The sequence below is a fragment of the Suncus etruscus genome, chromosome 18, assembly GCF_024139225.1.
Source record: "Suncus etruscus isolate mSunEtr1 chromosome 18, mSunEtr1.pri.cur, whole genome shotgun sequence".
Taxonomy (NCBI): Eukaryota; Metazoa; Chordata; class Mammalia; order Eulipotyphla; family Soricidae; genus Suncus; species Suncus etruscus.
The window spans coordinates 20,928,980-20,943,665 of record NC_064865.1 but is presented as its reverse complement, the minus strand read 5'-3'; the positions used below and the strand labels follow the sequence as shown (position 1 = coordinate 20,943,665).

The window sequence follows — 14,686 nt, the reverse complement described above, 5'->3', positions numbered from 1 at the left end:
GGGAGCCCTGTTGTCTCACTGCAGCTGGGTATGCCCCAAACTTCCAAAATGAAAGAGTATAAACAAGAAACCCTGGTTCAAACATGGAAATATGTCTACAAAGTCAATAGTAAGGCCCCAAACAGTAAGGCCCAAAAAGTAAACTCAAAACTGACTAATTCATGGACAGTTATTTATAGCGCCACACACACATTCACAAAAATATAGAATAAATGAGAAACTTTCCATGTGTTTACAGATCTTATAGGTAGAAAGTAGAGTATCATGAATAGGTAGGAAAGAGATAAAAGCAAGGAAGTCTATGCTTCAATGCCTTTGAGTGTCTTAGGAATCATGCAAGATACAGAAAGGATGATGAAGGGGAGTGACATGTGGCAGAGACAAGCAGCAAAAAGGGAGAGTGAGCATGTCAGGATTGTGAGGAGGGTACATGTGAATTCTAATGCATGCCTGTAGTTAGCTTTAACTCATTAGTGACAGGAATGTGCTGTCTTGACAAAAAAGTCAGCCTAGAGAGTACTGAGAATAGTGTATTCAGCAACAGGACACAATTTCCAAGAATACTTTAAAAGAATCCCTTGGGGAAAAAATAAAGTAAGGCAAGGAGCCTGTAGTTCATATGTGAGGTGGAAGGAAAAGGAAAAGCTCTGGGAACCATTTTTTTTTTGACCTTCAAGCTGTACTGTTTCCTGTGATTAATCAATAATTGTTAAACTTTACTAGTCCCTGGAAACTCACTTCTCTGATGGCCTTTAGCTAAATCTCCTTGCTTTGTTGGGCATCTTTGATCTAGGCCAGGGGCTCCCAAGACATGACTGATCCCAACTCTCAGAATCCTTACTGCCTATGATACAAGTATGCCTTTTGCCATTTAACTTTTTTTTAGGTACATAGTGACATTGAATCAGGGGCATTTCCACCACTAGTGTTGTCCTCCCTCCACCCCTGTTCTTAGCATGCATCCCATATCCCCTTCTTTGACACCCGGGCTGCTAGTATAAGTGGTCCCCTCTGTGTCTAGCTTGTTGTAGATTGGCTTTCAATTCTTTTTTTCCTCTTTATTTGAACATCTTGATTACATAAATGATTTTGATTAGGTTTCAGCCATGTAAAGAACACCCCCTTCACCAGTGCAACATTCCCACCACCAGTGTCCCAAATCTCCCTCCATCCCACCCCACCCCCACCTGTACTCCAGACAGGCTTTCCAGTTCCCTCATTCATTCACATGATTATGGTAGTTCTCTGTGTAGTTATTTCTATAGCTGTACTCACCACTCTTTGTGGTGAGCTTCATGGAGTGAGCTGGTGTTCCAGCTCTCCTCTGGCTTTCAATTCTGTTCTCCTTGGCATTGTATTTGGTCTTTAAGTCTGATCATTTTTTATTTCTACTAAATGTTCATACACCTGTTTGGTCTTGGTATATTCCATTATTTCTTTTTACCCTCTGTTCTTTGCTCTGATTTTTTCTGCCAGGCCTAAAGTTGGCAGGAAAGCATTTTACAGAAATAGACATTGAGCTTCACTCCAAGAGCAGTGGTAGTATTCCATAATCCACAGAGGTCAATTGGGAAGAAAGGAATGTCTTAAGATTGTTTTGTGTCTTTCCATGCAACAGTCTCTGATGCACTTCTATGTAATGAGTAGCTGATCATAATTTACTTCCTATTAAGTTGATTTCCACGTGAGAATTTGACACTGTTAAACTAAATTTAAATACATTCACTGAACGAGCTCAGTTATTGAACTTTTTATTTATTCTTATTGCCAAACTCCCAGCACAGAGCTGAAAAAAACTCATGTAGTCGGATAACCTATCCCAAGGCACTTTTTAAGTGAGAACTCCGGAGGGAATAGGTTGAAAATGATTCTTTCTAGTTTTATTTTTTAAATAAAGGTATTTTTAAATAAGGTATTTTTAAATAAGGTATTTTTAAATAAAGGTAGGACAGCTGGATAATTTACTTACAATTTTAGTTGGTTATTGTTAATCTTGCAAACATAAGAGGTAGTCAGGAAGATAGATGATAGAAATGACTAAGGGTAAAATAGCAAACATAAAAGAAATGTGAAAGAGGGAACTTGATGTTTTAAATCATAGCTAGCAGTGTTCAAGGCTTAGTTTTGATTCTATGCCCAGGAATCAGTCTTGAGGACATGATGGACCATATAGGATGTCAGGGATAGAACCCTGATCGGCTGTGAGCAATGCAAACCTACCTGCTGTATTATCCCACTAGCCCCAAGAGAACTTTGTTTTGTTTTTTTTTTTTTTTGGTTTTTGGGCCACACCCGGTAACGCTCAGGGGTTACTCCTGGCTATGCGCTCAGAAGTTGCTCCTGGCTTGGGGGACCATATGGGACACCGGGGGATCGAACCGCGTTCCGTCCAAGGCTAGCGAAGGCAAGGCAGGCACCTTACCTTTAGCGCCACCGCCCGGCCCCGAGAACTTTGTTTTTTGAACCTTCACAAGTTCCCTGGGGAGAGGGGAGCAAAGAAACACTTCTCAAAATTCTCACCCACATGGCAACAGCAAAGGGACAAAGACATGGGGATGGGGAAGAGGGTGATAGACCTGGAGTGGTAGGTAGATCAGAAATCTCAGAGACTCACTACAGAGTAGTAGACCTCAGACTGGACAACAAAAAGCATAGCAAAAGGTACCTCAGGATAGCATGGAACAGGACAAATATTGTCAAACTTCAAAGTGGAGAGTGTCAGAGAGAGAGAGAGAGAGAGAGAGAGAGAGAGAGAGAGAGAGAAAGAGAGAAGCTTAGACATAGACATTGGAGAGAGACCTTATATATGTTTTATTATTTATTTTAAAATAAAGCCACTTTTGTGTCAGACACATTGGGCATTTGCATTTGAATTTTACAAACAAAACTTCAGAACTAACCAATTTCCATGAAACTGTCTTCTGGTTTTCCTTTTCAATAATTTGAACATGAACAGCCAGACTATCTGCATAAATGGTGCCAATTGCTTCAGGTTTGGAGGAAACAGTGAGATGATTTGAATTCTTTCTTGCTCATCAATATCCATCACTTTATGTCATGAAATTTGATATCAATATGGGGCAGAGAGAACATTGAAGAGGAAACTTCTCAGCTAACCTTCTCTGGCCCTGTTTTCTCATCTGCAAAGAGGGCAGATGGGATGAAATGAGCCAACATTTAAGCCCTTTTCTGCTCTTCTGTAGTTATCTGGGATATTTTTCATTGAGAAGAGATCTGCTTGTGAATGGGAAAAAAAATCTCTTTACAAACCCAGCCCTGGCTTAAAGGGCCTTTCCACATTTTGTGACTAATTCAGTCTCCTCACCTGCTTTCCTTCTGCTACATCTGTGCAGCCCTTGTACTTTCCCAGGGCACTCTTTCTTTTTTCTAGAATTTTCCAATGTGCCAGATTAAAAGATGCTAATCTATGCCTTCCCACAATTTTATTTCCTTACCAGTCCTTTCACAGTTAAAAGAGAGCAGCAATCTTGGATGTACTACAATTGTATGTTTAATTGGAGAGTGAACTTCTGTGTTCAAATAAGGAGGTTTGTTTTTTTTTAATTGAAGAGTGAACCAAAAAAAAATCATAAAGGCTACAGTTAGAGCCAGTTGCTCTGAGATAGGTTCTTTCTCTCCTCTCCTTTCCTTTTATTTTTTTTGGGAGATGAAAGGAAGCACCATGGAGGGAGAATCCTGCCAGTGAGGCCAGTGCTTGCTCTTTTCCGCCTGCTTGTCTATGATAAGAGTCATGTTGAAGTTGTCGCCTCCTAATTAAACAGCCTGAGGAAAAAGGGACCCAGGAGAAATCTTGGCCACACTTCTGCAGCCAGCACCTGGGCCCCCAGCTTTCACATTCTGCTCTCATTTCCACACAGCATGCCTGCCAATCATTTGTCAAACACATCCAACCCATTCCGTGCTAGGCAGGCCCAGGACTGGAACCTTTCGAGAGCTCTTGTGGCTTGGAACAGCCATTCTTGAGGGCTCAGGATCTGTCCAAAGAACTTGCTCCTCTGGGCTCTTTTGAGCTTAAACTGAATTTGTTCCTCTCAATACACCCCCTGTGATATTTATTATGAACTTATTTTAGCACATTATCCACAACTACCTGGACATCCTTGTAGATAGATCCCTGGAGGCAAGAAAATATAAGCGGTGGTTATTTAGAGGACAGAACTGACCTGATCACAGCATTCCTGTTCCGTTGCGGAGACTTTTCAAGGCCTACTGTGGATGCAGGAGTCTAAAATGATTCCCATTAAGAAGAATGAAAGTGGGGAAAGGATAGCGCAGCAGGTAGGGTATTAGCATTGCATGCAGCCAACCAAGGTTCAACCCCCAGCACTCCTTATAGCTCCCCGAGCTGGGAAGGAGTAATTTCTGAGTGCAGAGACGGGAATTACCCCTGAGAGCAGCTGGATAGGACCCCAAAACCAAAAGAAAGAAACAGATAGAATGGAGCGCCTTGTGTGTGGCTGACAGAGGGTTCAAACCTCAGCACCCAGCATGGTCCCCCTGATATCTTAGGAATGATACCTGAGGGTACAGCTAGGAGTAAGCCCTAAACACAGCAATGTGTGACCTCAAAACAAACAAAAACAGACCAGTAGAGAGAAAAATTCAGGGGTTTGGTGTGGTTTATGGAATGACACAAGACTGCCATAGTGGGAAGGGCTCCATGAGCTTAGCCTCCTAGCCAGGCTAAAATTGGATTTGATCCTTCTCTGTAAATTTAAAGTGAATTATCTTGTCTACAGACTTCCAGAAGATCTACTCCTGAGTTAGTCTTCACACTTTATAGAGTGGTATGGATTGTATTTTTTTTAATTCCATAAAAACAAAACTGTAGGGATCTTATCTGAGATTATACAACTAATCAGTAGTAAGGGGACTAAAATAATGGGGTCATAGTCCACTTCTGCTCCTTCTAAATTCTACTTCTGTCTGAAATATTACTGTACACTCATTTTAGAAGGTTATAGCTTCTATCAGGGTATCTTGCACAGGGGAGACATTCAGTCCATATCACTGGTGTCACTTACTATGGATTTATGATGACATCAAGAGAAAAATACGTATCCCATGTTTTAAGGAGAAGCTGGTTGATAGTTCACTTTCTTTATTCTTTTGCTTTTTGTTTTGTTCCAAAGCTGTTTTTTTTTTTGAGGGGGGGGGAGAAACCCTTTACTCTATATCTTTATAGCTTCTTCCTAGAGTCCAATTCTATCTTAAAGCTATATTGCTTGGTGATAACACTCTTCCATCCCATTTATTGTGTTTTATCTCTTCTTTGAACACAGGAATTACAGATTTTTAAGGTTTTAAAAGAAAGCCTTGAGAATTTTGAAGTTTCTTCTCTGAAGAGTTTTTCTGTGGGCAATTTGAATTCTATACCCACCATAGGGAGCTCAGGAATCTCCAGGGATCCTTATTCTAATTTTAGATCAATTTCAAGTTCTGGAAAAAGCATCCATTTCTGAGTAGGAATCTGCTTCCCTGAGTGTTCATTTCGTCATGCATTCAGTAATTCATCAAAGGTTATTGGCACCTCTGTGTTTTCAGTGCTCCTGTTGGAGTTGGAACACAAAGATGAATTACCCTTGTTCTCTGACCTCCATCCATTAGTTGTCTTTATCTAAGACAGGATGCCTTTTTCACCTTTATTTCTTAGCAAACTACAAAGTCATTTTGCAAAGGTTTCCTGAGTTGGTTTACTGGCACTGAAGACAGTCGATGGGGAAAATCTCTCTGCATGTCTCAGCACACATCGAGAGTTGTATTAATTGGCATCCGGGCACCGTCTGTCATGTCTTGTAGCTTAATTAAGTCCACACTTGTTTTGAGTGTTCTTTTTATGCGTCTATTTCTTATGCATGAGAGAATAAAAGAAAATGAGTAAAACATTTTATAGTTAAATTAGTTGAGGAGAAACAGTGCTGGTTGGAAACTTCAATGGTCAGATCGTCTTTTATTTCCATGGATTTGTTGGTCAATGTAATTGCAAGTTAATTGATTATTGCTCTCTTCTTCCTCACCTGAGTTTGACCTTAGCCTTTTATACCCATTTCTAGTGTTTTCACTTGAATTCACTTGTTTTCTAATCCAAGAAATAGCAATAACACTTTATATACCTATAAAACTTCAAATTATTTCAAGATTTTTTATATCCACTAACTCAATACTATTCAGAGCATGTTCCCAAGATCTTGCTCTTCTTTTTAACTTTTATTGCCCATTTTATTTATTTTCCTACAATTGTGATGAGATTTTGAGTATAGGTCAATTTTATTTCTGACTCAAATAAATTGAATAATAGTGTTCATTTTTCAAGTAGATATTTATCATTGTATTATCAACAAGCTTAACTATTCATAAATGGAAATGAAATTTCATCAACATTTCCTTGATAGAGAAAAACCATAAGTGTAAATCAGAAATGAAAAGATTCCTTTGTAAACTATTGATGTGATTAGGGGGAAGGTAAAAACTTCTTGACCTAAGGGTATCGGGAACTTACAACAATACTTTAAAATTTAACATGCATAATCAAAACATCTATCAAATAGTTAATAATAGGCACTTACTTGCATTGATCGCTATCCCATAAGCAATGAGTTTGTGGAAATTAAGGTTTTTGTCTAATTGTCTCCTCCATGGCTCTCGACAGTACTAAAATAACACAAACACACATACACAAGTATTGTTTGGGGAGAAATCATAGAAGGCCAATATTATGCATATTGAGGGAACAGAGTTGGCTCTTAAATGACTCAGAGTCTGTTTCTGTGGCACCACAATTAACAAATCAAGCAGGTCAAACTAATTACATATTGCTGGCTTTTAAAACTCAAGACAGATCACTGAGTTAGCAATACAAATGATTGAGTTTGGCTACAGAACAGACTTGCTAAAAATTACTTAGCATATGTAGAAAAGTAAAGCTGAGAATCTTCCTCATTCTCTAGTAATCTACAAATTATTACTATGACACAAAGAAAGGCACTCACCTACTTTTTAAAACTAAAACTATTAGGATGACAATATAATATATTGTTAAAATTCTCTCTCTATCTTTCTTCTTTGTGGTATGTTGTTATCAGGAAACACATAGAAACATTAGGGAATAAAGTTAATAGAATTAGGAAATTTCTCAATCTGTCTGCTAGGAGTAAACAAGGGTCCAGTCAAATCTGTGAATGGTGGTTGTGATTGATTACTAGGGCTTAGATCTCAAAGTGACATTTCTTAATTAGCATTTATCTGAACTGCTTATTGGTCTACTCTCCATTAGAAATGCTCAAGCAGTTCAAGCAGTTCTATCTTCATGAGTCAGGACAATTGTAATATGGAGCTTTTCAGATGGAGCACAGATCTCTGGGAAAGGGTGGATAATGGATTCAATGTCATATCAGAGTCAATGATAAAAGATTAAGCCACTCATTTCTAGTCTTCAGTTTTTACCATTGTGTCCACAAAGAAATGAACCTCTTTAGGAATATTGGGAATATCCAAGAAAATACAGTGTCATTTTTAATAGCACTAATATAATGGAGTCATAACAACTAAAATGATTTCAAACGACTTAACACTTACCATACACGTCCCTCTCATGAATGAAATAAGGTTTCGGGTGACGGGTAATAGGATTAGCATGCAGTTGAAGTTCAGGCACACTGCAGATGCTCGAGCCCAAGCCAGTGTTGACTGAGCATAAATAAAAAGAGAGACATACAGTGAAAAAGAAGAAAAACCAGAAATATTGCATACATTCTGTTTTCTGATATTAGAGTGAATAGTCACTAACAATACTTACACCAAGAATAACTCTTGTGTAATGGAAAGCTTCTTCCTCTTCATACCAGTAGTAAGTGTCAATAAACAGATATAAATTCACTCCCAGCCACAAGAGCTAGAGGCAAATGAAAAGAAAACCAATCAGTACTATCTTCAACCTTTTTTTCTATTTAAAGTCCTTTGGGGTTCTTTGAAAGTGGAATGAAGAAATTCTCAATAGTTTTCAAAATAACTCCCCACTACTTATTTTCATAAGTCTTAACATTGATTATAATGGTAAGAAATTATAGTTATTTTTAATATTTTGATATTTTTAATATTTTGATCACCTTTGAGCACACTTTGAAGAATTTAATGAAAAGAACAAAACCTTCTAATGAATAATGTAGTGCTGTTTAGAACCCGATATCAAGGAGGAGGAAATCTTTTAAAAAATAATTCAGAAAGTATTCCAGAAAATAATTCCAATTTCATAGTCTAATTCAAATACTTCATCTGATTTAGAGAAACATGCATACATTATGCAAAAACAAACTACTTGACTTTAAAAATAATTAAAAATGAACTGAATCGGAAAACAACTTAACATGAATTTGTAAGAGTAAATTAAATATATCAACTGAATGTTTCCCAACAAATTTTATTCTTTTAACCAGAGTATTCTGAAGCTTCTCATGCAACTTGCCCTAAAACCCAGATTATTGAAAAATATATAGATATTGAAAGTTGAATACCAATAAATGATACTTACCACTACTATGAATGAGAGAACCTCATTCAAAATCCAACATCTCATAATGAGAGCTTTGCTCTTTGGCAAAATTATGTCTGGATGTGGTATCCTGAGTAAAAGTTTCTCTGCTAAATTATTTTGTCTCTTTGAAAAGCACCTATGGGAACAGCTCTCGGGGAATTTCTAATTAAGGACTTCTTGCCAAAGCACGTCACTGATCTGACATGCCTCCTGATTTGTGTGAGTACAAGGCAAGTCTCTGTCTAATGATTACTTTTTTCAAAGATTTCCCAAGAAAAGAGAGCCAGTTTTATTAAATTATATTCATGTACTTTCTACCCCATTCATTTTCTACATGATTGCAGTCAAGTTGATAATAAGTCTTTATGTAAATTTGAGAAAGAACCTGTTGAAGGTAGATGCTGCAAAACTTTTCATATGAGCTTCCTCTACTTGGTTTATTTCCTTTCCTTGACTTTTTCAAGAAAAAGTCACTTTTTTTTTTTTTTTACTTTATCAAGTCATGTTCTTCAGAGAAGAAATAGAATGGTGGGTGGATACTTATGTATGTCAAGCCAGTCAGCCAATGAGTTTCAACTTCTGTTCTGGACCAAGGGAGGACAGTCCTTCCAGTTGATGACTAGAAAAGAACAGGTTTCAGACTGATAACCAGAGACACTTTATTCCATCCCAACAATGTTTATATAGGACAAGAGGAAAAGGGATACTTGCTGGATGACAGGGCCATGGACACAGCAGAAGCATAGTCAGTGGAGAGTGAGGCTCCAGGGATAAGATAAGCATAAACATTGGGGCTTAGGAATGTTTCAGGAGCAATACAGTAGGTAATAAAAGTGACCTGTAATCTCCCCTAACCAGAGCTCTCTGTGAGGGACAGCCCAGAGTTAAAGCCTGAGGTAACAGCTAACCATGGAAAGATGGTACCTTCTTTGTGTTGCTCTTCTTCATCACTGAATGATGTCTCTGAAGCTTTCACTTCAAAGGGAATCTCTCAGTTGCTCTATGGGGTTCAGTAACAGTGTCACAAGGTAGATCCAATATCATGGATCAAGCCATCTTAATGTTGAAAAGTTGAAGAAATAAATTATCTAAAAAGACATGTACAGAAGAACTCAGCCATTAGGAGACTGACCCTAAAGAAGGAGGTGGATGATTGGTGGGAATAAATACTACTTTTCCGAAACTCATCTCCCTTGATGCACCATGAAGTGCATGAAGAGGTGATCTTTTTATACTTTGTGATTTGAGAGGCACTTTGTTTTAGCCTGGCCATGCTGCGATTATATAAATTAATGATGGTACTTACAAAGGCTGGGGTCATTCTGTAGGTAAATCTGTCCCAGTTAAGACAAACTAATCCAGAGCCCACCTTCTTAGCTATTTCTTTTAGGAAACGCTCACAGGTCAATCTAATTTCCTCTCTTACTGATAATCCTCTCAGGCTAGGTACTAGACTAAGAACCACATCTGCAGCCAGAGCCTATTAAAATGACTCACAAAACACAATTTAATCTCCTAAATTTGCTTCTTCTGTCTTCTTTTTTTCCTGACTGAACTCTGTGCTTTTTCTAAGTGGTCCTGCATACAAATGGTAAGTAATGAACTCTTTTCTCCAGTAGGTTTATCCGAATCGGCCATCTAACCAGACTTGTTCAAAACAAAGCCCCGGTTCATTAAAAAACACTTACATCTTATTTTCATCTCATTGGCTACATTTTGTGGACCCATTTCAATAGTGCTGGGGAGCCATGTGGCCCAGTAATTGAACTCACTACACATCCTCTACCACTTGAGGTATGTCCCTGGCTCCTAAATTACCTAGATTTTTTTTTTTTTGTGGTTTTTGGGTCACACCCAGCAGTGCTCAGGGGTTCTTCCTGGCTCCAGGCTCAGAAATTGCTCCTGCCAGGCACCGGGGACTATATGGGACGCCGGGATTCGAACCGATGACCTCCTGAATGAAAGACAAACGCTTTACCTCCATGCTATCTCTCCGGCCCAAATTACCTCGATTTTTAAACATTTTTTAATCAAAGATTAAGAAGTATACAATCGAAGTATATATATTTTTGGCTACTCTCAGTGGAGCCTGGTAGTATTTTATTTTTCTTTTCTATTCTGGCTTTTGGGTAACACCAGCTATGGTCAGGGGTAACTCCTAGCTTTGCATTCAGAAGTCATTCCTTGCAGTACTCAGGGGTCTATAAGTGATGCCAGGGATTGCACTCGGGTGAGTTGTGTTCAAGGCATGCACTCTATTCTCTGTACTCTCAAGTTTGGCCCTTACCCTGGATATTCTTGAAGGCTACCATGGACTAGCTCTGGGGGTGCTTGGTGACCATGTGGAGCCAGGTAGCGGGTGTATGAATCAAGTGGTAGGGTACAGGTGTAGCATATATGAAGGCCTGTGCATTAAGCGAATAGTTTTTCCTCCTCATCTAGTTCTGCCTGTTACATTTTTATTTTTGAATCAGGGTTTCTACATTTGTTTAATGGGACTAATTCAAACACTTCATAGAGTCAATTTGCTTTTTCCTTCACCTTCAGTTCCCTTGACACAAATATATACACTAACATTTGTATGAAATTATACTTCTTTAGGAGAAGTATTAGATTTTCCAGTAAAAATTGAGTTGATGTGATTCTCTTTAGGAAAATAAATCATTTTCCAGCAATTTTCCTCTCTGAAAATATGTGAAAGTACAGGTATTTGAGTATCATTAACCTGAGGTTAGAGTATAGCAAGTAAAATATTTTCAGTAGCTTCTTTAACATAGAAATATATGAAATCTTCACATTCATTTCCTTAAGCCAATAATCTTCCATGATGAAATGATCAGTTATTTCTGAAGTGTTTAGGATTTACATATCTTACAGGTCTTATTCAGTTGGGTACTAAAAATTAATTCAGGAGAGAATATACCTCTAGAATTTTATACAGTCTTATCTATTTGAGATGCAATGAGAGTGAGAAAGAGCTTGAAATTTCTTACTCCTTCCCACAGTGTTATGAATAAGACACATAGATTGGAGAGTTATTATGCCAATTATGTATAGTCATTTTTATTTGTTGCAAATTGCCTTATTTATCTCTAGTGCCATAGTAAAAAATAGGAGCAGGCTTAGGTTTAAAAACACATTGTTGAATGCACCCTCTTTATCTCTAAAATTTGATGTGGAATTCTGAAATTTCCTCATTTGAAATATGTAGATATGCATTATGTTAAAAATACTGGTATTATTTATTCATAGTGCACAAAACTGGTGGGTAATAGTATTAGTAGAGCATAACTTATGACTTAACTTCACCATTTTTCTTCATAGTTTTAATTTTGTAGAACTTTTAATTTTTAATTTAAATAAATTAATTGCTTGACTTAAAATAGATTAATTAATGGAAATTAAACTATTTTTTATTTAAATTTTTAAGTTTTAATTTACTTGTATCCACAGACATGTGAGGGAACAATGATCAAGATACGACACCCCACAGAGTGGGAGAAAAATTTTGCTTACCACTCATTGGACAAAGGTTAACATCCAAGATATATAAAGCACTGACAAAAGTTTACAAGAAAAAAAATTGAACCCTTAAAACTGGGAAGAAGAGATGAACAGAAACATCCTCAAAGGAAAAATACAAATGGCCAAAAGGTTTATGAAAACTGGGAAGAAGAGATGAACAGAAACATCCTCAAAGGAAAAATACAAATGGCCAAAAGGTTTATGAAAAAATGCTCTGCAGCACTGATCATAAGGGAAATACAAATCAAAACAATGAGATATCCCCTTATACTACAGAAACTGGCACACATCAAAAAGAATAAAATCTGTTTGTGAGGATTCAGGGAGAAAGAAACCTTCACTCACTGCAGTGAGAGTGTTGACTGGTCCAGCCTATGTGGAAAACAATATGGACACTTCAAAAAACTAGAAATTGAGCTTCCATATTACGCAGCAGCTCTACTTGGTATATACCCTATGGCACCAAAATAGAATGCAGAAAACACTTTAGTACTACAATGTTTATTGCAGCACTATTGAGAATAACCCAATTCTGGAAACAACCCTAGTGCCAAGCACAGATGAGTGGATAAAGAAACTATGATATATATTCATACTTGGTTGTAAGAAAATATGAAGTCATGCAATTTACTGATATATGAATGAATTTAGAGAGTTTTATACTGAATGAAATTAGTTAGAGATAGAGAGATAGATACAAAATTTCTTTCAAAATGCAATATATAAAGAAATATATAGAAGAATAACAATGCCAAGAAGCAATAGGATAGAAGATAAAAACTGATATTCAATAAAAAGCTTGCCTTTGGGGGTGGAGGGGGAATAGGAGAGAGAGGAAAACACTATGATAGTAGTGGAAAGAAGTGGTCACTTGGAAGGATGGAGTGCTGAGCGGAGATGAACTAACCATGTAAAATTAAAAAAAGCAAAAATCATATATGAACTTTGATATTTTCAAATTCATTGAGTCTAATATTTTTGTCAAATTAAGAAGCCATTTGACAAACTTTCAATTTTTCTACTTTTTCTGTTTCAAATTTTCAGCTATTCTATTGTTACAATTAAGAATTATTCAATAATGCTATGGATTCGTTTACAATAGTCACATCATAGTCCCTATGATAGTTTTTTAATGGTGTCAGGGATTGAACCAATGTCTTCACGCATGCAAGGCAAGGTTTTTTTTTTGGGAGGGTGGCCACACTTAGCAGCACGCAGGGGTCACTCCTGGCTTTGTGCTCAAATAGTGCTCCTGGCAGGCTCAGGGGACCATATGGGGGATCCAAACAGCTCTACACTGGGTAGGCTGCATGCAAGGCAAATGCCCTACCATTGTGTTTTTGCTCTGGCCCCGCAAGGCAAGTTTTTTTTACCACTAAGCTACATCTTTGCTCCAAGATAATATTTCTTATATTATGTACAAATCCAATCAATTCATGCTCAGTTCCTTACTACAAGTACTGTTTTGATAAAGAAGCCATCATGATTACTGTCATTATATTTGTTTTTACTTTATCTTTATAATGAATGTCTTGGTATTTTCTTCAATTAAGGAACCTCTAGAGATGAAATTATAAATAAAATATTTTTTTATCATTTAGCAAAAATTGGGACCGAATTACATTGTATATGAGAGGAGGAAATTGTATAAAATCTATTAAAATTATTTAAGTTCTCAGAATTGGATCTATTTTTGCTTAATTATTTTCACTTCTAATAAATGGTACAATGTTTTTACATAGAATTTTTTTAGAACAAACTAAGTGAAATTTGTGTTGCTTATTTTCTTTTTTTTTTTAAACTTTATTTTATTTATTGATTAGTTGGTTTTGGGCCATACCCAATGGTGGCTCACAGGGGTTACTCCTGGCTCTGCACTCAGAAATCACTCCTTGCAGGCTGGCGGAACATATGGGATGTTAGGAATCGAACTGGGATTCTCCCGGGTAAGGCAAACATCGTACCACTGTGCTATCTCTTTGGCCCCCGTATTCTTATTTACAAGGCAGATACCATTTTTCTTATTAAATGTGTATAGCCAGGGCCAGAGAGTAGTACAACTCTGATAATCACCAAAAAGATGATGGGTGTGGCTGGAGAGATAGCACAGTGGTAGAGTGTTTGCCTTGCAAGCGGCCAACCCAGGACCAACTATAATCCCAGCATCCCATATGGTCCCCTCTGCCTGCCAGGAGCGATTTCTGAGAAGAGAGCAGGAGTAACCCCTGAGCACTGCTGGGTGTCCCCCCAAAAAAAAGATGATGGGAGGTTTTTATAATGATTTTATAATTCTCACTAATAATTAACTTCCTATAATTAAAAATGTATGAAGGAAAAAAATATGTTTGTAAAGGCAGATTCACTACTTGTGTATATAATTACATATCTTACACTACCCACTCACCAGTCCTGCCAGCATTCACTACTATATTTGTAGCTTCTTTTCATTTAGTAGTCCGATAGTTGATTCAACAAGAAAGACTTTGATCCTCAAAAGCAAGATTGATCATCTAGTAGTTTTTACAGCTACATACTAAAGTCTAAGTTCCCTGTAGATATAACACAGTTCACAGAATAAAAATAGCATCGCCAACTTTTCTTCTAGTAAGC

The 14,686-nt window shown here is 37.3% G+C and overlaps 1 protein-coding gene across 1 annotated transcript in view; it reads right to left on the bottom strand.

Annotated features, from left to right (window-relative positions):
- Nucleotides 1-14,686, bottom strand: part of NOX3 (NADPH oxidase 3) — a 234,125-nt gene that overhangs the window by 58,537 nt on the left and 160,902 nt on the right. Inside the window, exons 3-6 of the mRNA XM_049764743.1 lie at nt 8,549-8,687; nt 7,817-7,912; nt 7,597-7,707; nt 6,588-6,672 (exon numbers count right to left, since the gene is read on the bottom strand). Of these exons, the coding sequence (XP_049620700.1) occupies nt 6,588-6,672; nt 7,597-7,707; nt 7,817-7,912; nt 8,549-8,687 (431 nt within the window). The remainder of the gene's footprint in view (nt 1-6,587; nt 6,673-7,596; nt 7,708-7,816; nt 7,913-8,548; nt 8,688-14,686) is intronic.